The sequence below is a fragment of the Colius striatus genome, chromosome 5 (assembly GCF_028858725.1).
Source record: "Colius striatus isolate bColStr4 chromosome 5, bColStr4.1.hap1, whole genome shotgun sequence".
Classification (NCBI taxonomy): domain Eukaryota; kingdom Metazoa; phylum Chordata; class Aves; order Coliiformes; family Coliidae; genus Colius; species Colius striatus.
This window is the reverse complement of record NC_084763.1, coordinates 5,052,355-5,073,223: the sequence shown is the minus strand read 5'-3', so window position 1 is coordinate 5,073,223 and position 20,869 is coordinate 5,052,355. Positions and strand designations below refer to the sequence as shown.

The following is a 20,869-nucleotide window of genomic DNA, read 5'->3' as shown; positions in this document are numbered from 1 at the left end:
TCTCTATAGTGCCAACACATTGCTCAAGCAGCTACCACAACTGCTAAGTTCACTCCAGCCTCAGCAAGGAAAGAGGCAGCACTCTGTGCCTAGTCCCTACACTGTTCCCCTCTGGCTTGCATCACCCCATGGGAGGCACTCCTTGCTCTCCTCCTTATTCTGTGTTGCAATTACCTTATGAGCAGAAGAGCCCCAAGAGCCACAGTCCCAGAAGGCAGAAAAGCCTTCCAGCAGCCCTCATGTCCCAGGACACAGTCAGGCCCCCACGTGCACACCAAGCTGTGCCCAGGCTGCAGCCAGCTGAGAGATGCTCTGCTCTAACCCTGCTGCCTACCAAACAGGCATTAGAAGGGAAGGTCAATCTGCTGTTCTTGGAGTGGCAGAAGAACAGCATTCCAAGATTTCAAATAAACATTAAATGCATGCTCACCACTTACCTGAACAGAGCAGCCTCCAGATCCCAGGGGGGAACAGGCAGCAGAGACCAACCTTCCCCCTCAAGAGGCCAGTTCCACAGAGCACTCATCCCACCTGGGCACCAGGCAGCCCTGCTAACTCACAGCAATTTATATCACAAGGCTCAGGTTTGACTTTTTAGTGAAGCTCCTGCTTCTATATTCAAGGTATGGTTTGAGAAAGCCCCCCAGCTCTCATTGTGAAATGAAACCACGTAGCTCCCACAGAAGGAAAAGCAAACGTAAAGCAAGGTGGGGGAGAGGGCTGGGAGTGAAGGAGGGATCCAAGCACTCCTCAGGCAAACAAAAGGAAGATTTAAAACTCATCTCAAAACTTTTCAAAGGGTTGAATCCTTCACATCAGAAAAACTGGTTGCTAGACTTCCCAGCCCTCCCAAAGGAGCTGGGGGAGAAACAACCACTGGCTGCCGGCAGCACTCAAAAGCGGGTTTGCCTCACAAAGCCAAGCAAGCCCCCAGTGTACCCCCTTCCTCCCACCCCACACTGCTCCCTGTGAGCAAGAGGGTGGAGATGCTCCAGTCCCTCACACCTGAGGCTTGTAACTCCTTACCCAGCTGGGAGCAGGCAGGTATCTTAACAGAGCCTCCAGGAATGATGCTGTGCAGAGAAACACAGGGGGCTGCTTTTTTTTTCCCCCCACACACACTTTCCTCTTCAGATTAGAGCCTCTAAGAACAAAACATCAAGTGACAGAAAATGGTACACACACTGATTCCCTCTCTGCTTAATTCTTAAAGGCAAAGCCAACGGCTACAGTGAATTGTACCCCTGTGAGCTTTGGGAGTGCTAAGGAGAAGACAAGTCACTCTACAAATGCTGGAAGCAGTAACTCAAAAGAGGAGAGAGATCAGCTAGGAAGTTTCCAAGGCATCTTCAACTAGGAGCACTCTGTTTCTCTGCCCTGGAAGCCAACAGCATCCCACACTTGCTCCTTTAGGGAGATCAAAAGCAACATACCAAGGTTTGCAGCTGAGCACAGAGGCAAGTAGTTTAACACTCAGATGTATAAATAAAGCACTACGGTTTGGGGGTTTTATACAAGGGAATGTATGACTGCTGGGAGAAGGCACCATCCTGCTACAGGGAAGCCAAAAAGCCAGGCAAGAGGCAGGGCAAGTGCCAACTGCTTCAGCTGCAGGGGATACCAGCTGGCACTGAAGACATTTCACTACTCCCCATATGAAGGGGGTTTCCATGGTGTTAAATCTCTCCTACAGCACCCAATAGCAGCTGGGATATTTAGGAGGGGCAGGCCATCTCCTTCACCACAGGGAATCACCCTGAAAGGCAGAGGTTCACTTACAGAGCTGCTTTTTGACCATCCTTCTCTAACCTGGTGCCCTGCCAGTGTGCCTGGTTATGGCAAAAGCTCATCCCAGCCTTTGACACAACTGTCCTCGTGGCAGACCAGCTCCAAGTTTTGCAGCATGCCACACCTCATCCCCACCTGAGCTCCTTTGCCTAAGCCTGCATCTAACCCTAACCCACACACATGGCAGAGCAGGTGTACAGCCCCTTTGAGCAGCTCTCTGGCCTTCAAAGGATTAGGGAGCCATTGTTTCAAAGGGTGCATCCCACATTTTTTTTAGTCATGAACAGTACTAGTGAAGCTCAGAATGGTAAAGGTTGGAAGGGACCTCTAGAGATCATCCAGCCCAACCCCCTGCTAAAGCAAATCAATGGCCTTGTAGCTAGTAAAAACACAACCATTTAGGACTGTCACACAAGAAGTGACACACTAGCTAAAATGAGTTTAAGCAACATCCCAGAAGAGTCCAAGCAAAGGGACAAACGTGTTAAAGGGAGACATTACAGGTCAACTGGCAGGGCTAAAGGCAGACACTGCAACAATATGGAAAGAGGGATCCCATGTGAACACATTTCTACCCCTAATCATCAAAACCCCGTTTGTAATGGTGAAGGTTACACCTGCCATTGCTGCAATCAATCACACAAACAGAATCCTGTTGACAGGTTGATTAATGGGGTTTTCTCCTGAGGATTACTGAAGTATTTTGGTGAAACTGCTGTTTCAGCAAGGCAGCAGCTCCCACCTCACAAGAGAACACCCACCCCATCTGCTCCTGGCGACAAGACCCCATCCTCACCATAGGGCCAGAGTCTACAGCCCCCAACTTCCACCCAAGGGGGTGCCAGGGCCCTTTACAGACACTTCCACTCTTGGTCAAGGGCTGTGCCATAACCCACACAGATATTTCACCTGCCAAGAAGTTTAAAAGAGCAGTACCAAGCACACTGTGTATAAACCACTCTTTATTTCTCTCCCAGTGCAGCTGGACTGAAGTTAAGACCACTCTGTGGTAGTACCAACCCACTCGGTAGCCTGGGCAGTGGGGGCAGCTGACCAGTCCTCAGTGGCAGGCTGGGCACTCCAGTCCTCTGCAAATACAAAGGCAACAATGTTTAGCAGCTCTTCCCACCCATTCCAAACATTTACCCCAGACACCCCCCAGACTGACCTGTGGGGAACTGCTGGATGGGCACAGAGGGGACCTGCACTCCCTCAGACCAATCCGCCACCTCGGGCTGAGGAGGAGCTGTGAATTCAGGAGCTGGGGCTGTCCATTCCGTCTGGAACTCCTCCTTGGTAACTGCTTTCTCAGCAGCAGCCTGCTCCTCCTTTTCAATCTGCAAGGGAGAAGCGTAGCTTAAGCCTTCCAGAAACACCTCACCACCCTCACAACCACCTACACCAAGACCACAGGCACCGACTGACACCGGGCAACATCATTAACCAACCACCACCCTCAAGCACAAAGTGTTTGATCAGCAATGCCTGTCCCTGACAGCAGGCACACAGAGCACCACAGGGCAGAAGATGGGATATTCCAGAAACAAGTCTCCTACCTCCTCAGGATCCCTGTAGAAGTACAAGTCGGGCATGACCTCCCACGGGTGCTCGCGGGAGATGGTGCCTCGCATGCGCAGCACCTCCCGAGCCAACATCCACCACATCAGACCCACCGAGTGGGCTCCCTGCAAGAAGAAAGAGGTGCTTAAAGTCTTGCTGTAAAGCCAGACCTTTGCAAACACCTCTTTTCTTTGACAGAGCAAGACTTATTCAGCTGCAACACAACCCAAGGTTCTTGTCAGTCACGAGAAAGCGTCAGCAGCTAATGCCCAGACTTTGGCACCTGGACTTGGGAAAGGGCAACTGATGTTCCCAGCGACATTTTGCAGCACACTTGAACCATCAACACCTGGATTTGCTTTAGAGAGCAAAGCCTGAAGTCATTCTCCTGCTGTGGAGTTCCATACTGCTCCCTACCCCACAGGAATCTTGACCAAAAGACAGGCATTTATGCTTATCACACATGCTAGAATGCACAAAGAGAAAACTTAACCAAAGGAGCAAATCCTGCAGATGTGCTCTCACCTGCTTCACAACTCAGTTTTGGCTAATGACATCTGGATAGTTGCCCTCATTTTCTCTACTAGGTTTCACTTTTGAGGCAACTTCTGGCAAGCTCCTGTTTCAGAGCAGCTTCTTCCTCAGTTCCCTTTCATTGTTAACTGTGGCAAGGACAACTATCAAACTCCCCTCACTGGGCCACAAAGACCCTGATGGCGTCAGCGAGAAGTCCTGCCAGGTTACTATAGCACACGTCCTACACTTGAGAGTTCCTCGGCCAGAGACCAGCCTCAGCTCCAAGCTCCAACTGTGTGCAGTTCAGCTCCCTCCCCTCCCCACCCGCTTGGCTCACGAGAAGCCTTCACGAGCCTGATGCCCTGGAGATGTGAGATGTAAGAGGCAACCATCCCCTGTGTGGAAGGGGCGGGTGGGAGTCACCTTGTTGTTGCAGGGGATGGCGATGTCCACGTAGCGCAGCGGGGAGTCGGTGTTGCAGAGCGCGATGGTGGGGATGTTGACGTAAGACGCCTCGGTCAGGGGCTGGTGATCAGCCCGGGGGTCTGTAACGACCAGGAGCCGTGGCTCACGGAAAGCTGCCTGGATCTGGTTGGTGAAGGTGCCCGGGGTGAAGCGGCCAGCAATGGGAGTGGCTCCGGTGGCTGCGGCGAACTTCAGAACAGCACGCTGCGAAAGAGGGACCACAGAGGAGCTGAAGCACAGCTGCAGTTCAACCAGGCCACCCAGGGGGATTTAGCAGGTGTTAGATCATCATGTCATCACAGAATCATGCAATGGGCAGTTGGAAGGGCCCTGCACAGCTCATCCAGCCCAATTCCCTGCTATAGCAGGTTCCCATCCATCAGGAGGTGCAGGAACGTGTCCGGGGGAGTTGGAAACCTCCCGAGGAGCATCCACACCCTCCCTGGGCAGCCTGGGCCAGGGCTCCCTCACCTCAACAATAAACAAGTTTCTCCTTGGGTTTAAATGGAACTTCCTATACGCCAGCTTATGTCCGTTACCATTTGTCCTCTTGCTGGCCACTACAGAAAAAGTGTCACCCCATCCCCCTGACACCCACCCTTTATGTATTTATAAAGTTCCTCTCTCTCATTCCACCCAGAGGGGTTGTGGAGGCTCCTTCCTTGGAGGTCTTTAAGACCCACCTGGACATGTTCCTATGTGACCTGATCTAGGTGAACCTGCTTCTGTAGGGGGGTTGGACTGGATTATCTCTAAGGTCCCTTCCAACCCCTACCACTCTATGACTCTATGATTCAGCCTTCTCCAGGCTAAACAGCTCCAGATCCCACAGCTTTTCCTCCGGAGAGAGATTCTCCAGTCCCCTGATTGTCTTAGTAGCCCTCAGTTGGACTCCCTCCAGCAGTTCTCTGTCCCTCTTGAGCCTATTACAGAATCACAGTATCACAGAATGGTAGAGGCTGGAAGGGACCTTTAGAGATCACCAAGTCCAATCCCCCTGCAGAAGCCAAAGCACAAAGTCAGGATACAGAAAAAACACACTTTCCTGCAGTTATTTGCAAGTTCCACTCCAAAGTCTCCCCATCAAATCATGAAAGGTGGGGTAAAACAAGCAGCTCATGAAAAACACCTAATTTTCTTCAATTATTTCTACATCCTTTCATCACCCAGTAGCTTAACTTCAAGGAACTGTGGAAAAGCTCAACAGTGGACACACACAAACTGTAGCTGTACTCATTATATTGCAGCTGGCAGCTTTTGTTCCCTTGCAACAGCTTGCAACCCCTCAGGTATGTGGCAGGGCCTACTATCAAACTCCAGTCCTGGAGGGAGCTCCTCTCCTGGAGTGTCAGCGAAAACCCTGCCGTCTGCTTTGCTGTAGCACACCTCCGACACTTGAGAGCTCATCGGCCAGAGACTGACCTCAGCACCAAGTTTTAACAGTGTGCAGTCCACAGAGACACAAGTTTTCCCTTTGTCAGGCCACCCCATGTCAGTCACCATCTCCCTGAACACTTGTGGCACCACCTGCACTGGTCTCAAGCCACTGAGCTCACAGACAGAAGCTTCAGTGGCTAGCCAGGTTTTATGGACAGGTTGTGTCCCCTTCTGTGACAGAACTCTGCTGCTCAAAATCTACAAAGTTTAAAATATACTAGTTACTACATCTTACTCAATAACAGAGCAAAAGACTTCTCTGAAAACTCTCCTATCAGGTGTTTATTGTCCTCAAAAAGCAGTGCCAGTGACTCACAGAACTCTGGGGCATGGAAAAGGGCACCAGGGGAGCAACCACGAACAAGCTATAAATCCAACAGGAGTTCTTGTGTGACCTACTCTAGGTGGCCTTGCTCTGGCAGGGGGTTGGGCTGGATGAGCTTTCAAGGTCCCTTCCAACCCTTAAGATTCTGTGATAGGAAAGAAAACCAAGTCATCAAATACCCCAAATCCACAGAAACAAGGAGCTGGGTTTCAACTGCTGTGTTCTGAGCCCCAAGTGTGACACGAGAAACATGTGTCCCAAAAAGTGTTTCTTGAGACAAAATTTGTGTTGCTCCTTTTCATCATCAAGCTGCCACTGACAAAAGGCAATAGCAGTCCAAGGCTGCAGGCCTTGGGACCAACAAATATCCTACCTGTCCAGTGTTTCTGGAAGAAATGACGCTCACATCAGCTGGGTTCTCAATGGCAACGATGGCACGGGCTGCCAGCAGCAGCTTCTCCCAAGTCCTCTTGAGATTGATGATGTAAATACCTGTTGGTGACAAAAGGCCTTAGAGCAACCAGCAAACACCAAGATTCTAACACAGGATAGTACTTTTCTGTCCTGCAAAATTCTAGTTAGTGGGAAGCTATTCCAAGGAAAATCCTCCCCAGATGGCTTTCTATATAGCACACTTCCAGCATCTATCAACCTGAAACAGAACCTGGAAGGAGCTTTAATGTTTTAAGAGAGTGCAGCTTAGATGGAAGACTAATGAAAACGAGCAGCAGAAAAACTGTGGACACATTAAGACCATTTTGTATCTGCAGTCAAGAACTATCATGAAAAACTCGTTTGGTGCTGAAGGAACCCTGGCCCAGGCTGCCCAAGGAGGGTGTGGAGGCTCCTTCTTGGGAGGTTTTCAAACCCACTTGGACACGTTCCTGTGCCCCCTGACTGAGGGGAACCTGCTTTAACAGGAGGTTGGGCTGGATGAGCTGTGCAGGTTCCTTCCTATCCCAACCATTTCACGATTCTATGATCAGAAGTGCCCAAATGCCACTCGTGACTGACTTACCAAGCTCTAAAAATCCATATTTCGTGCCACTCTTCTGGGTAACAAGATTCAGTCAGGCCACAGAGAAACTGCTCTAGCTTGTGCCTTACTGCTTTCCTCGGCTGTGCCCATAAAACCCCAGTTCCCCTCCTACAGGACCCCCAGGGCCGCCCATCCTATGGGGCTTTACCATCGCTCTTCCTTTTGTAGATGTACTGCTCCATCTGGAAGTCCAGGTTGGTGCCTCCCAGGTGGGTCCCGGCAGCGAGGAATTTGAGGACATCCTCCTCCTTCATCTGCAGGACATCCAGGCCTCCGGACATTGTGGGGTTTCCCTTTGGAAGCGACGACAGGGAACCTGCGGCCACAAGCGCCGGGCTCAGCCCTTTCCCTCGCCTCACGAGGGCCAGGCCCCGCGCGCCCGCCCGCGCCACCAGCCGCCATCTTGGCCAGGCCGGTCGCCTCTTCACCCGCGCATCCCAACGCCCCGCCACCACCCGCCAGGCCCTGGCCCTCCCCGCGGCCCAGCCGCAGATGAGGCGAGCCGACCCCGCCGCGGCCGCTCTCCCCTCGGCTCCTTCCCCCCGTCCCCCCGCGCTCACTCTGACAACGCCGCGTGGAGGCCGTGCGGGCTCGGGGCCGAAAAGGAGGCCGCCCCCACGTGACACCTATATATAGCGGCGCTCGGCCAATGGGGAGCCGCGGGGGGCGGGGCCCGGCGCGTGCTGGCGGAAGAGGCTGGGGCCGTGCCGGCGCGCGGGCCGCTGCCGGGACGGGAACATGGCGGCCGCGGCCCCTCACGGGCACCGCCCGGCCCTGGGGAGCTTGCGCTGGCACGGCTGTCCCCCCGTTACACAAAGAGCAGTCAGAGGCGCTGAGCTTAGGCACTGTGTGCCGCAGTGGGCACGCACTGAATCTCAGGGCTGGAAGTGATGTGGAAAGCTCACCCCCTGTGGCAACCCCCCTGCCAGAGCAGGACCACCTAGAGCAGGGCACACAGGAACTCATCCAGCTGGGTTGGAATGTCTCCAGAGAAGGAGCCTCCACAGCCCATCTGGGCAGCCCCTGCCAGTGCTCCCTCACCTCAACAGGGAAGAAATCCTTCCTTGTGTTTCTTTGGAACCTCTTCTGTTCCAGCTTGCACCCATTGCCCCTTGTCCTGTCATTGCCCCTTGTCCTGTCATTGGCCATCCCTGAGCACAGCCTGGCTCCATCCTCCTCACACCCACCCTTTATGTATTTGTAACCATGAATGAGGTCACCCCTCAGTCTCCTCCAAGCTGCAGAGCCCCAGCTCCCTCAGCCTTTCATCACAAGGGAGATGTTCCACTCCACTCCAGCAGCACCCTGTCCTTCTGGAACTGAGGGGCCCAGAACTGGACACAATATTCCAGGGGGACTATTTTGTTTGCTGACTTTGAAGAAGCAAAAGGAATCGATCAGATTTGAAGATGCTTCATCATCTTCTTCTTCACCCTATTTAGGGTAAAAAGAGTAGATACAAGCTCAGCTGTTTAAAAGCTCTCTTTGGAATGAACTTGGTCTTCTGGAGTGAGAAGCTGATTTTTCTGCTCTGGAGAAGCCTCAGTATTACAGCATTGAATGAAAAATCAGTGTCTTTGCATGTACATGAGAGATTTGGACCACTTCTCTGTCTTTATGAGCAAACATGTTTAGTGACATCTACTCTTTTCTGTTCCAACACGGGCCAGAGAGTGGAGTTTCTTAGATTAAAAGTGGTGGCATTTGCTTTGTTTCACTTGCTCTCCTTCAGATTTGGATAGACTTCCAGCTAATGCAGCCACTAATGCCAGTACTTCTGCAAGTAATGAACTCACCTTCATGTCCCTGTTTTCTCTCATCTCTTTTAACCTACTCTAATAACAGGAATGTGACTGGGCATCAAACCTCCTTGTAGCCCCTCAGCTGTGCCTGTGCAGTGGGTGGCTCTGGAGGAGGTTTGTTTAAGCAGCAGGTTACAACATCCTCTCACATATATTCCCCGCTTGTAAAATGAGCCCTTGTCGTGTTTGGGTGAGCAGCTGCTGCCAGCCACCTCCCCTCCTTCCCACAAAACTCCAACCTGCAAGTCAGGAGCTGGCTCTCACACTGTTCTTCTTTTCTGCCTTCATTAGCAAGCTCTCCAGATCGGCTTTACATTCTTTATGAGAGGAATTCACACATTTGCCACACGGTGGTGACAAAGGCAGGTAAACGGAAGCTCAGCAAATCACTCAGTGAGCTCTCAGCAAGAACATGAGCCCTTTCACGGGTATCTAACGGGGTAAGAGGCTTTTGTTGCACTTTACTACACACGTTGTGGATGGGGAGAACACACAGACCTCTTGCTGTTATGTACAACATCTGTCTCCTCACAGGAGCACGACGTGAAGAAGAGGGAGAAGAGGGGGAGTGAAGAGGAGAGGTAATCACAGAATGGTTGGAAGGAAGGGCTCTCCAGAGCTCATCCAGCCCAAGCCCCTGCTAAAGCAGGTTCCCCTCCATCAAGGGGCACAGGAACGTGTCCAGTTGGGTTTGGAAATCTCCAGAGAAGGAGCCTCCACACCCTCCCTGGGCAGCCTGGGCCAGGGCTCCCTCAACTCAACACCAAACAAGTTTCTCCTCATGATCAAGTGGACCTTGTTGTGTTCCAGCACGTGCTCATTACCCCTCATCCTGTCACTGGGCACCACAGAAAACAGACTGGCTCCATCCTCTTGACACTCACCCTTGAGGTATCTATAAGCATTAATAAGGTTCCCTTCCCCCAGCCTTCTCCAGGCTGAACAGCCCGGCAGCCTTTCCTCCTCACAGAGACGTTCCAGTCCCCTCAGCACCTTGGTAGCCTTCACTGGCCTCTCTCCCAAGGGACACATCTGTTACACAAGTTGTGGAGGTCTCATTTTAACCTCTTACTGCCCTCTAGTCATTTTGACTAAAAATCCTTCATGCATTAACGATAAAATCTCCCAAAGCATTTTATAGTCAAAGAAAAAGGGAGATGAAGAAAGTGTGAGGAAGAAAATCAGCAAGCACACCTGCTCAGTTCTGGCCTCAGTGATTATACATGGCCCCATATACATTAAATATTGAAAAAAGCAAGCAAAGTGTTTGTCTGCTTTTTAGGTGGAAAGGACATTGGCAATTCAATGTTTCATTGCAACGACAGTGCCTTTAAACTGTTCTTCTCCTATCTTTCCCAGCCTCCACTACGCAAGAGAGTCAGGGAGCGTGCCTGCTATCTCATCTCACAGCTGGGGCAGCTGTCAGCAGCATGAGCAGAAACACCCTTTCCCCTGGGGGTGGTTCTGCAGGGCAGCAGGAGCCCTGGGGAGCCCTGGGGAAGGGTGGGCACTACCGCCAGCCTCACTTGGTATCAGGTACCTGCACAAGTGGCTCAGGTCCAGCTCGCACAAGGCTGCACTCCAGGACTGGCTGGTGAGTCCATTGCACACTCTCCACAAAAATAGCTCCATGTATCATCTAGGCAACATCTGAAAAGAGGTCTGAGATCTTCCCTTCTGGAAGATGTGCATCTTGGTATCAGCTCAGCACAACCTCCCCACTACTGAACCCCAGGACTGTACCGTGCCAGCCAGAGCAGATCCCAGCCATCTAGTGTCCCCTTGAACTGTGCCTTGCAGCAAAGGATTATGTCCTAGGCACAAGGTCCCCTGCTGAGATCAGGCTGCCACAGTAGCAAAGACCTGGTTGGTAGCAGATGAAAACCAGTCTCTCCCAAGCATGCTTGAAGCCCTGCTGTCCTAGAGGTGGGTTTCTCACCAGCTACTATGGAGACTCAATTTCCATCAGTCTTTACACTCGGCAGGCAGGCAGAGGAAGCTGGCAAAAAGACAAGGTTCCCCATGGCTGGGTGTTTTTTCCCTTTCAGTACAGCTGATTTAGGTTGTACTAGCACAGCTGTGTGTATTACACCCCACAGAAAGAGAGGCTCTGCATTGCCTTGTACAGGCTCCAAGCTCAACCAATAGTCCTCTCCTCTTGGGAAGCTTTTGCTTTCATAACCCTTTACTCCATCCCATCCCTTGTGGGTTTGATTGGTTTAGGGTTTGTTGTTTGGGGTTTTTTTTAAAGGAACACCCAAGATATGACATGGTCATTTTTTTTGAACCACTTTAAAACAGTTTTTAGCAGAAACATTTAATACACTTTCTGATGTGAATGTTTTACAGACACAGGAACACAATACTCAAACCTATGCAATGTTCCAAAGCTTCAGGTCTGTTTGAACAGTGCAAACCAAACACCATTGGCACAGGAAGAATGGAAAGGTGAAGTTTCTGAAGAATAAATAACCAGACTATTTCTCTCGTGTCCTTACAGCTCCAGATGTTACCCAGCTGGGTTCTTACAGCACAGCTGCAGGGGAAGCAGACACCATGCCCCTTCACTAGCAGTGTGTTCCCAGACAGTGGGGTTCTGAGGGACCCAACTGCCATCCTGCTGCATACAGAACAGGTGACACCACCTTCTTTGGAATCTGAGCTAAGATGGCTTTGGAAATGATTACCCCATGGGACTGTGAGTGCTGAATCACTGGCATGATGCAGGGAGGTGACTGAGCACCTCTTATGAGGGGTATTCTAATGGATTTACTCAGCATTTAGGTAGTACAGTGCCCACTTGTTAATTAGAAGTGTTCAACCTCAAGGGCAATACATCTAAGACTTGTGGTTTTTGACTTGCTACAGCTATCAAGAAGTAGCTTCAACAAACAGCAAAGAAAGAATATCAAACCACAAACTTGCATTGCAAAACCTCAGTCTCCCCAGCTCATCTGCAGGGATTTGTAGCACCAAGGGTTGATACACAGTGTAGCTTAGATTCTCTATCTCTTCAACTCAAAGGAGCCATTCACAATGGCTAATTCACAAGCCAAAACCATACACTTTCTCACTCTACCACAGTAACAAAGAGCCTCATCACTGTCCACAAAGTAAGGGGAAAGGAAGAACACTCCCGGAGGAAAAGCTAACACTGAATCCAGATTAAGACAATAAATAATAAAACTTCATAAAGAAAATCTCAGTAGGCTTCAAAACACCAGCACAATGCTATAAACTCTCTAGTTCTTCCTTTGTTACTTGACCAGGCAGAAGTATAGGGCATAAAAGCCACGGAAGTGTTCCTGCACTTCAGGCTTCCAATGAGGATGTTACTTAATTCAAGTCTTAACCACCTGGCGATCTTTGCTCACCTGCCTCATTTTTAAATGCACATCACTTTGCCATTGCTAGATCGTGAATTCAGTCATGAAGCACTTCACAGAACACCATAAGCAGCCCTTTGCTGCCACAGTCCAGGATGATCGCCAGATCCAGCTCACACACCAACACATACACTCAGGCTTCCAGTACAACATGTTGATCCCACACACTGGGGAATAAAAAATAAATGAGGTAACTTGTGTAACTGGCACCTTTCTCTGCCAGGCCAACAATCCTAGACTTGGGTTCCCCAGCTCTCTGTGGCAGTAGTAGTCAGGATAAGGAAACAAAGGAGGATGTGCAGTTACCACTGTTTCATGCAGTCTCACGAGTTCAGGTCACTAAGGGTAGGAGGGACAGCAAAAGAAAGGAACAATTGGGATTTAGGATTATTTAGGATTTGGAAAACTATGTGCCCACATGCCTGGGCACACAGAAGAAGCAGAGGCAATCTGACAGTTCATCAGTCCCAACATGGAATGATTTGATGAAGTGCTCTATCATTAACATGTAGACATGTGCACGTGAGACCCTCCACCACCATTCCTGGTGACTCCAGCACCACATAGCACCAGTTTCCCCACACCAGTTTCCTGCAAGGCACACCTGAGAAGATGCAGCACACTTGCATGCCCAGCTTTGCGGCAATGCCAACAGAGCAGTAAGGATCCCAAGCCAGACAGACAGCACAGAGGTACAAGTGAAGAGGGGAGCGGGCTGTACCCGAGTTGGGACAGCACACACTGTGAGGTCTGTATAACAAAGGAGCAATGAGGAAGAAGGCACAGCAGACATTTACCTCTAAGCCTAAAGTGAGGAATACTGAAATATGGACTAGCCACTAATAGAAACTGATCATCCAGGAAACTCTGAAGGGTCTATGTGGAGCTCACAGAGAACGGAAGTTCCCTACCAAACACTCACAGGTCTGAAAGTTTGGAGAGAAAAGCTTGTAGAAGACAGTAACCTTTTCTTTCTAAACCCCAAGATACTCCACATGCAATCAGCAGCAGCTTTTAAGGGCAATCTCAAGCGTATCTATATCCTGCTTCCGTTACACATTCATTCATCATGAGCTATGACCCTAAAAGCTACCTCTAAGGACCAGCTCTCACTGGGGGCGTTGATCAAGGACCAGCAAATGAATAATCAGAAGCAAGTAAGTCTCTAGTGCAACTGGATTAAAAAACAACCAAAGCCACTTGTGTGTTCCTGATACTCAGACTAGCAGGAAAAATATTTCTCAGAGAACGAGTAGAACTTTGGTAGCAATCAACTCTAAAGTGCCTTATGCTTCTTAATTCCTGTGCAAACACTGCTGTAGAGGCAGAAGCACATTCCAAGAGTGTTAAGATGCTCAACACATACTAACACATGACAAAGCACGGAGGTTCCAGTTACCTTCTCTGCTATCCTGCATAGTACAAAAGTGACAACAGATTCCGTCAGCACTTCATTTCTCTTCCACCCACTCCTGCATTAGGAGACACATCCAGTCTCCCACCGTGGTCTGCAACGTTCCCCTGTGAGAACAAAGCATCTGAGGCAGGAGGATCTCCATCAGATGGTGGGTCATTGTGACCCTACTGGCCAGACCAGCAAGGGACAGGCTGGCACGTTCTGCAATCGCTGTTTTCTCCTCAGAACACCTTTGCTCAGCAACGTCTCATTGCATAAAGGTCATGAGCAGAGAGCTGTTTCTAAAAGGGGCTTTTCTCTCAGCACAGTTACCAGGCGGTGGAAACACTGCCATTTCCCATGGCAGTCTGCAAGCACAGTCTTTGACTTGCCAAACACTGCCATTTCCCATGGCAGTCTGCAAGCACAGTCTTTGACTTGCCAAAAGGCCTCATCCTCTGTCTCAGTAGCGCTTTCTTCTTTCTGGCTGAGTAAGGCTTATTCCTCTGTGGAACTGGGAACTTCCTAGTGCCAGTTGATCACAGCAAGCAGGAGGAGGAGTGAAGCTGGTCACTTCTTGTGCAAGCCAGTCAAGATTTCAAGCCCATTTTTTCCATCATCTGTTCATACACTGTCCATGCCATCGCTGCCATCAGAGTCCGACGGAGGGCACGGGGCACGCCGCCTCGGAAGAAGCCCACCAACCCAAAATCCTGCAACAGGAGAGAAACCAACAGCCAGCCATCACAAGCTGCCTCTCTAACTCTTTTCACTTTGTATTTATTACATGGAACAGCAGTATTTACATATTTCAGCTCAGGCCTACATCAGTTTCTGAAAGCCCCAGGCTTCAGTAGTGTTTAATGTTTAGGAAGAAGTCGTAGCACTCTGTAGCCACCCACAAGAGCAGGACAAGCAGTGAGCAGAGAAGGGGATGGCAGGACAGGGAAAGTCACACTCCAGACCCACAAAGAGAAGGAGAAGCTGTAAAGATGACAAACTATGCACTTTCCATCACTATAAGTATAGGAATCGATACGGAACAGATAGAACTGAAGTGAAATCATTCACCAGCCCGAAACATGAAGCAGGTCTGTGTGGATATGCATGCTTGAATACATCCATCTCTCCACTCTAATACTTGCTCCCTGATTCCCCATCACCTGTCATTTTGTGAAAACAGGTGGAGGACTAAGGAATGGCAAGAATAACCAGGGGGTGTGTTCATTGCCTTGTGATCCATTTGAGGGGAGCAAGAAAGACACCTGAGTAGTGACAACAGCCCCTAAGGAGTAGACTGAGGCTTCTGACTGCTTTCAGACCATCAACCAGAGTACTTCCCAGTTGCTACTGAACAGGTCTGCACATAAACCAGTGACAAGAGATTCAGCCTCTGTCTCTCACAGCACGACCAGCTTCAACTTCTGGAAACGCTGATGCCAATGGGCCTGGCTGCAAGAGCAGAGCAAGCACTCACACTTGTTCATCTCTTTTAAAAGGTAACAACTTTCTCTGCAGCACTGTGTTTCAAGCAAGGAGAACAGATGTGAGACTGTGACTGTGCATATTAGAAGGGATTCACCTTACCTTGTAGATGAAGGCAATGGCCTGGCTGGTCCTGTGGTACTTTTGAGGGCAGAGCTGCATGTGTGTTTTGATGACGTCAGCAGGCTGCGTTGCCAGTGAGGCCAAGATTCCTGCAAAGACCCCACAGCCAAAATTCAGCAAGGGCATGAGCACTGGATCCAGCTGGTCTGCAACAGAGCAGAGGGAATGCACTCAGACACAAAACAGGACAGGAAGACTCGTGCTGCCTGGCAAAGTGAAAAAATACTGAATGATTAACAGCATTAGAATCTGGAAGAAGCCAAAATCCACACAGGATACAGAGACCTTTAAAGGGGAACTGAATTTGACAGGAATTCAGAAAAGGAAAGGCTGGGCAAGTGTTGCCTCAGTCAGTTCTAACATCACAGAAACCTTGGTTCAGTGGAAACTGAGCAGTATGCAAGACAACCAGCAGCAGAAAGCACTGCTGAAGACATCCTCTCAGCTGTTCACTAACCTGAGCTTCAGGTCTACAGTTCTTCATAGGCAAGTGTGACTGTCCCACCTAAAGCCCTACAAGAGACTAATTTAACTGCTGAGGCAGAGACTAGGCAGAGCATGCAGGCCATTCACTGCAGGGAAAGATGTGAGAAGAGGAACATGTTCCATTACAGCCTCCAACCTTCAGCCTTACCCTGAGGTGAGAGTTTTTTGGTCTGTGTGTAGAACATCAGGTAGATGCCAGAGAAGGGAGCATCCCGCAGCAGCGTCGCCGTCAGCCCACTGAACATGCCACGAGCCCCTTCTGTCTGATAGATGTTCTTCAGAGCTCCATACACACTCCCATAGCCAAACCTTCCACTCTGCAAGGGGAGGTGATGGTCAGTCACCCATGTGCCAGGCACAGGTCAAGGAGCCCCACACAAGCCCTGAGGCCACAGCACCCAAACAAATAGTAACTCAAGGCAGCACAGAGGACAGCCTGAGGCAAAAGAGTGAGTTTCAGCTACCTCAGCCTCTAAACAATCCTTCAGGAAGGAAAATAGGAAAAGGAAATTCTGTTTCTTCTTGTCTAAATTGATAATGCTATTTCCTGCACAACGTGTGAGCCAGGATGAGATTGGGACCACATGCCTGGCTGTACTCACGTGGCAGTAAACCTTCCAGAAACAGAACAATTTCTTTTTCATCACCAGGAAGGGCTGTGAAATCATTAACAGAGCCAATTAGAAAGTCATACTTGCCTCGTATCGGGTCTTCACTACAGTTACTGGCAACATGCACACTCCAGAAACCGCACGTGCAGTGGCTCCCAGAAACACAGACTCCAGGGCTGTGGGTGAACGCTCCACTAGAAGCTTTTGCTTCATCATGTACAAAGTGCTGAAGTAAATCCCAACCCCAGGAATACATCTTGCAAAGGACTTGAGGAGGAAGCAGATGGAGAAAGGAAAGGGTATATGTTAGACAACATCTACCAGAGAACATTTCTGAGACCTGTTAAGCTTGGCAGAAAGCTTTGTAGGAAACAAAGAAGTCATTAAAGCCAACAAGCTGAGGAAAGAAAAGGTAAAAAACACTAACAGCACCAAGAGTCAACTGATTCAAAGGGTGCCAAGATCTAATGCATTTCCTCAATGGCAGTTTTCTAGGAATAAGACCCTCCAAACCAAAATGAAGCTGGTGTAGTTGTCACCCCACATTTGCAGAAGTATTCAAGTGTGTTCAAGTATTTAGTCTGCAGAAGAGGAGACTGAGGGGGGATCTAATTCATATTTACAAGTATTTAAATGCTGGGTGTCAGGAGTTTGGGGCAGCACTTTTTTCTATGGTATCCAGCAACAGGACAAGGGGTGATGGGATGAAGCTGGAACACAAAAAGCTCCATTTAAACTCAAGGAAAAACTGTTTCACTGTGAGACTGAGGGAGCCCTGGCACAGGCTGCCCAGGGAGGGTGTGGAGGCTCCTTCCTTGGAGGGCTTCAAGACTGGCCTGGACACATTCCTGTGTGACCTGATCTAGGTGGGACCTGCTTCTGCAGGGGGGTTGGACTGGATGATCTCTAAAGGTCCCTTCCAACCTCTACCATTCTGTGATTCATCTGGTTGGGACTGCAAAGCCACTGCAGTGACCAAATCAGTGGCATTCACAACATTAACCCCTGAAAACAGGATTTCACCTGAATCACATGGTTCTGTTCATAATCATACAAGAGCTGGCTTGTACACATCAAATTGTACAAATCCAGGCAGTCATGGTTTGTCATAAACAGTAGGTTTATCTATTTACTTATTTGTTTAGAAGTCATAGTAAAAACCATCACTTACAGGAGAGACACCTTTCCAGAGCCCCAGAAGACTCTCTGTACGGACAACCCTAAAGAGCAGCGTCACCATCCCAGCACGACCGGACCTGAGAGAGAGACAAGAGGGGAACTACAGAGATGCCCTGCTGCTGCTCTCTGGCAGATGCACTTTGCAGTAACCCCCTTTCACTCACAGCTCTGTGCATTGCCCCAGCACCTCCAAGGCGCTCTCTGTCAACTCAGCCTGCAGCGCTTGGTCACTATCTGCAGGGCTTCTCTGTCACCTTCTTCTTTTCCACTGCTAGTAGCACACATTAGAGGTTTCTCTAGTTAGCATTTATAGTTGCTCACTGCATTTGTTAGCAGCAGGTGTAGCCATGGTTGAATACACCAAGCAAACAGGAGCATGGAAAAGTTTTGTGACAACACACAGGACTTTTCAGGCAGAGGGCACCCTGTGAAATCACAGCAAACACCAGTCTCTCAGATGAGTACAGACAAACGCTGAGCTTGAACGTTCTTAAAGCAGCACTCACAAAGGCAGTCAGTTGCTCTTTTCTGAAGCAAAACATCGATTCTCCTCCATGCCACAAAAACACATATCCTCTTTCAGAGTCTCAGTATCCCACTTAACAACTCCAAGCCCCAGACAGCAAATGAGGCAGAAGCCTATGGTGGGGCATCCCCACTCTCTCACCCATTCACAGCAGGCTGCAGAGTTTGCAGGCGGGTTTTCAGCAGGTCAAGGGGTTGGAAGAGGAGCGTGGAGCAAGTCCCACTGATGGAGCCACACACAAAGGCCTTTAGGACGGGATGCATCTGGAAGATGAAGAAAAGGACTTGAAGTGGCCATTTAATTAATAATGGCACAAGCAGATAAAATGTCATGTTACAGGACAGGAGGATGAGCTGACCCCAGATGCTGAGGACTGCTGCTCAGGGCATAGGAAACCTCTTCAGACCCTAAGTTTTATTTATGGTTTTCAATCCCTCTGCCTTTCCTGGGAGATTGTTCCAGAAACTCCTTGGTGGCTAGAAGGAGTTTCCTGAACATCAAATGTATTATCTGGTAACCATCTGCCACCGGAAAAGAAATGGGTGCTCTTGTCCCACCACTCCCTTAATTACCTGTGCCTCAGCCCCAGTTCCATCTACCTCTGCTCAGCACCTGGCTGGAAGCACCTCCAGCCCTTTCTCCTCAGTGCACACTAAGGTCTCCCCACTGCCACAGGCACTAGTGAGGCTCTCCCTTAAAAGTGCCCACCACATCATTCAGCTGAAAGAACTCAAAGTGCTGCACGGATGGCTCAGCTAAGGCCTGCTTTTCCTCTGCACACCAGCTGCTGCTTCACAGCACTTCCCAGGGGGTAAAGCTGAAGGCTTAAACCACCAACAGCAGGGTGGAGAGTTGTGTGGGGTTTTTTTAATAGGGAACCATAGAATCATAGAGTGGAGGGGGTTGGAAGGGATCTCTAGAGCTCATCCAGCCCGGGCCCCTGCTGAAGCAGTTTCCTCTCCATCAGGAGGCACAGGAACGTGGCCAGAAGGGTTTGGAAACCTCCTGAGGAGCCTCCACACCATCCCTGGGCAGCCTGCTTTGTTAAGGAAGAAGTCTGTACGCCCCTGGAAGCAGAAGCTGGGCAGGGACGGTTTGTGCAGCACGCTGCGTTCTGCAGGGACGCTCCAACAGCCAGAGCCGCCCCTTCGGCGGCGAGCTGCACACGGCTGCCTCACACCCACCGCCTCCGGCCCCCGCCGCAAAACCCGCCCCGACCCTCCGCACGAACGCGGCAGCAGCCTCAGCCTTCACCCGGGCACACCGTTACGGGGCAGGCCCCGAGCCTCCCTCCCGTCCCTCGGGCAGCCTCCCCTCCCCTCGCCGTGCCGTTCGGTGCCGCGGGGCTCCCGGGCGGGCCCGGCGGCAGCGGAAGGCCCCAGCAGGCCGCGCGCCGCTACCTCGGCCTCTCGCGCCGGCATCGCCCTGAGCGCGGCGGCGGCGGCGGCCACTGAGCGCAGCGGCAGCGCGTGACGCCCGCCCCGCCCCGCCCCGCCCCGCCCTCCCGCGGCCCGCCCGGGGCACCGGCTGCGCACGCGCCTCCGCTCTTAACCCTTGCTGTGCCGCCGGCGTCACGGCTCTCTGCTGTTACACATCCAGGCCCCGTGGGCTCTGTTAGATACGAAGCAGCGGGAAGGGGACAGTTTCAGAGGATCGTTTTGGTTGGAAAAGCCCTTTAGGCTCCTGGAGTCCAAGCCCTCCCCTCACCCTGCCACAGCCACCACTACCCCACGGCCCTCAGCACCTCAGCTCCACGGCCCTGGGATCCCTCCAGGGCTGGGCACTCCCCCAGCTCCCTGGGCAGCCTGGCACAGGGGCTCACACCCCTCTCAGGGAAACAGTTCTGCCTCAGCTCCAACCTCAGCCTCCCCTGGCACAACCTGAGGCCGTTTCCTCTTGTCCTGTCACTCGGGAGAAGAGACTGACCCCTAACTCTCTATAACCTATCAAGTAATTACAGAGAGCGCTTGTGTCTCCCCTCAGTGTCCTCCAGACTAAAACACCCCCATTCCCTCAGCCCCTCCCCAGCACCCTTGTGCTCCAGCCCCTTTCCCAGCTCTGTGCCCGGCTCTGGCCACGCTGCAGCCCCTCAGTGTCCCTGTGGCAGTGAGGGACCCGGCACTGAACACAGCCCTTGAGCTGCAGCCACACCAGTGCAGAGTACAAGGGGACAATCACTGCCCTGGGCCCACTGGCCACACTAATATATAATATTTATAATGAGTAGTCTTCGTGGCTTCCCACAGCCACCTCCACAACCACCTTGCCATGGAGACTATGGCGTTCATAAACACGTTGCTTTCTTACCACCAGTGTTTCCATTTGGCCTTCCACATCCTGGGCCTGGAGCAGAGAAAGGCTGTGTTTCCAGAGCATTGAATGTGATGTGCCGAAACGAGACGCTTCTGGTTTTGACCTGCGTCAGCTCTGTGCCATCTCCACGGCATCTGCAGAGCCAGCTGCTGCTTATCAGCGAAGCAGGAGGCTGGGAGGAGCACAAAGCGCCTTTGGCAAGCTGCTTTTCTGAGAACCTTGCCTGGAAGCTTGCTGTGACCTGTAAGGGGCATCACATCCAGACACCTCACAACTGAGACACCTCACAGCTGAGACACCTCACACTCCACCTAGTTTGGGCTGATCCTAGAAACAAAATCCTGGGCGCAGCGATAACCACGTGCACAAACCTCTTGCTCTTGTTTGATTGCTTTGCCATGTGGCAGATCCTTAAGAAAGAGGGACAGTAAT

The 20,869-nt window shown here is 50.9% G+C and overlaps 2 protein-coding genes and 2 non-coding genes across 7 annotated transcripts; all 4 read right to left on the bottom strand.

The window, feature by feature from the left end:
- Positions 1-2,732: 2,732 nt before the first annotated feature.
- Positions 2,733-7,779, bottom strand: RPSA (ribosomal protein SA). The gene is made up of 7 exons (XM_061997222.1): positions 7,691-7,779; positions 7,279-7,446; positions 6,465-6,583; positions 4,288-4,533; positions 3,345-3,473; positions 2,957-3,125; positions 2,733-2,876 (listed from the first exon to the last, which is right to left on the bottom strand). The coding sequence occupies exons 2-7, from the start codon at positions 7,409-7,411 to the stop codon at positions 2,782-2,784; spliced, it is 891 nt and encodes a 296-aa protein (XP_061853206.1). The 5' UTR covers positions 7,412-7,446; positions 7,691-7,779; the 3' UTR covers positions 2,733-2,781.
- Positions 4,009-4,167, bottom strand: LOC133625599 (small nucleolar RNA SNORA62/SNORA6 family). The gene has a single exon (XR_009818853.1). It is a non-coding gene; the product is annotated as a small nucleolar RNA SNORA62/SNORA6 family (small nucleolar RNA).
- Positions 5,619-5,780, bottom strand: LOC133625589 (small nucleolar RNA SNORA62/SNORA6 family). The gene has a single exon (XR_009818844.1). It is a non-coding gene; the product is annotated as a small nucleolar RNA SNORA62/SNORA6 family (small nucleolar RNA).
- Positions 7,780-8,167: 388 nt separating the features above from the next.
- Positions 8,168-20,593, bottom strand: SLC25A38 (solute carrier family 25 member 38). 4 transcript variants are annotated; one of them, XR_009818779.1, is made up of 8 exons: positions 20,432-20,587; positions 18,266-18,387; positions 17,591-17,675; positions 16,507-16,686; positions 15,957-16,125; positions 15,302-15,468; positions 13,718-14,427; positions 8,168-10,571 (listed from the first exon to the last, which is right to left on the bottom strand). XR_009818779.1 is itself a non-coding variant. In XM_061996698.1 (7 exons), exons 1-7 carry the CDS (start codon positions 20,498-20,500, stop codon positions 14,305-14,307), a joined length of 915 nt encoding a protein of 304 aa, XP_061852682.1. In that variant the 5' UTR covers positions 20,501-20,587; the 3' UTR covers positions 11,234-14,304. The 4 variants fall into 4 exon arrangements, 3 of the variants coding, with proteins under 3 accessions (XP_061852682.1, XP_061852683.1, XP_061852684.1); XM_061996698.1 differs by lacking the exon at positions 8,168-10,571 and having other exon boundaries at positions 11,234-14,427; XM_061996699.1 differs by lacking the exons at positions 8,168-10,571; positions 20,432-20,587 and adding an exon at positions 19,525-19,569 and having other exon boundaries at positions 11,234-14,427.
- Between the last annotated feature and the right edge of the window lie 276 nt (positions 20,594-20,869).

Coding starts and splice junctions, on each gene's coding strand:
- RPSA (XM_061997222.1), bottom strand. CDS start 7,411: ATGTCCGGAGGCCTGGATGTCCTGCAGATGAAGGAGGAGGATGTCCTC. Junction 6,584..7,278: donor CTACAAAAGGAAGAGCGATG/GTAAAGCCCCAT, acceptor TGTCACCAACAG/GTATTTACATCATCAATCTC. Junction 3,474..4,287: donor CCATCCCCTGCAACAACAAG/GTGACTCCCACC, acceptor TTCTTCTTGCAG/GGAGCCCACTCGGTGGGTCT.
- SLC25A38 (XM_061996698.1), bottom strand. CDS start 20,500: ATGCTCTGGAAACACAGCCTTTCTCTGCTCCAGGCCCAGGATGTGGAA. Junction 16,126..16,506: donor TAGTGAAGACCCGATACGAG/GCAAGTATGACT, acceptor CTCCCCTTGCAG/AGTGGAAGGTTTGGCTATGG. Junction 14,428..15,301: donor CCATTGCCTTCATCTACAAG/GTAAGGTGAATC, acceptor CTCCTGTTGCAG/GATTTTGGGTTGGTGGGCTT.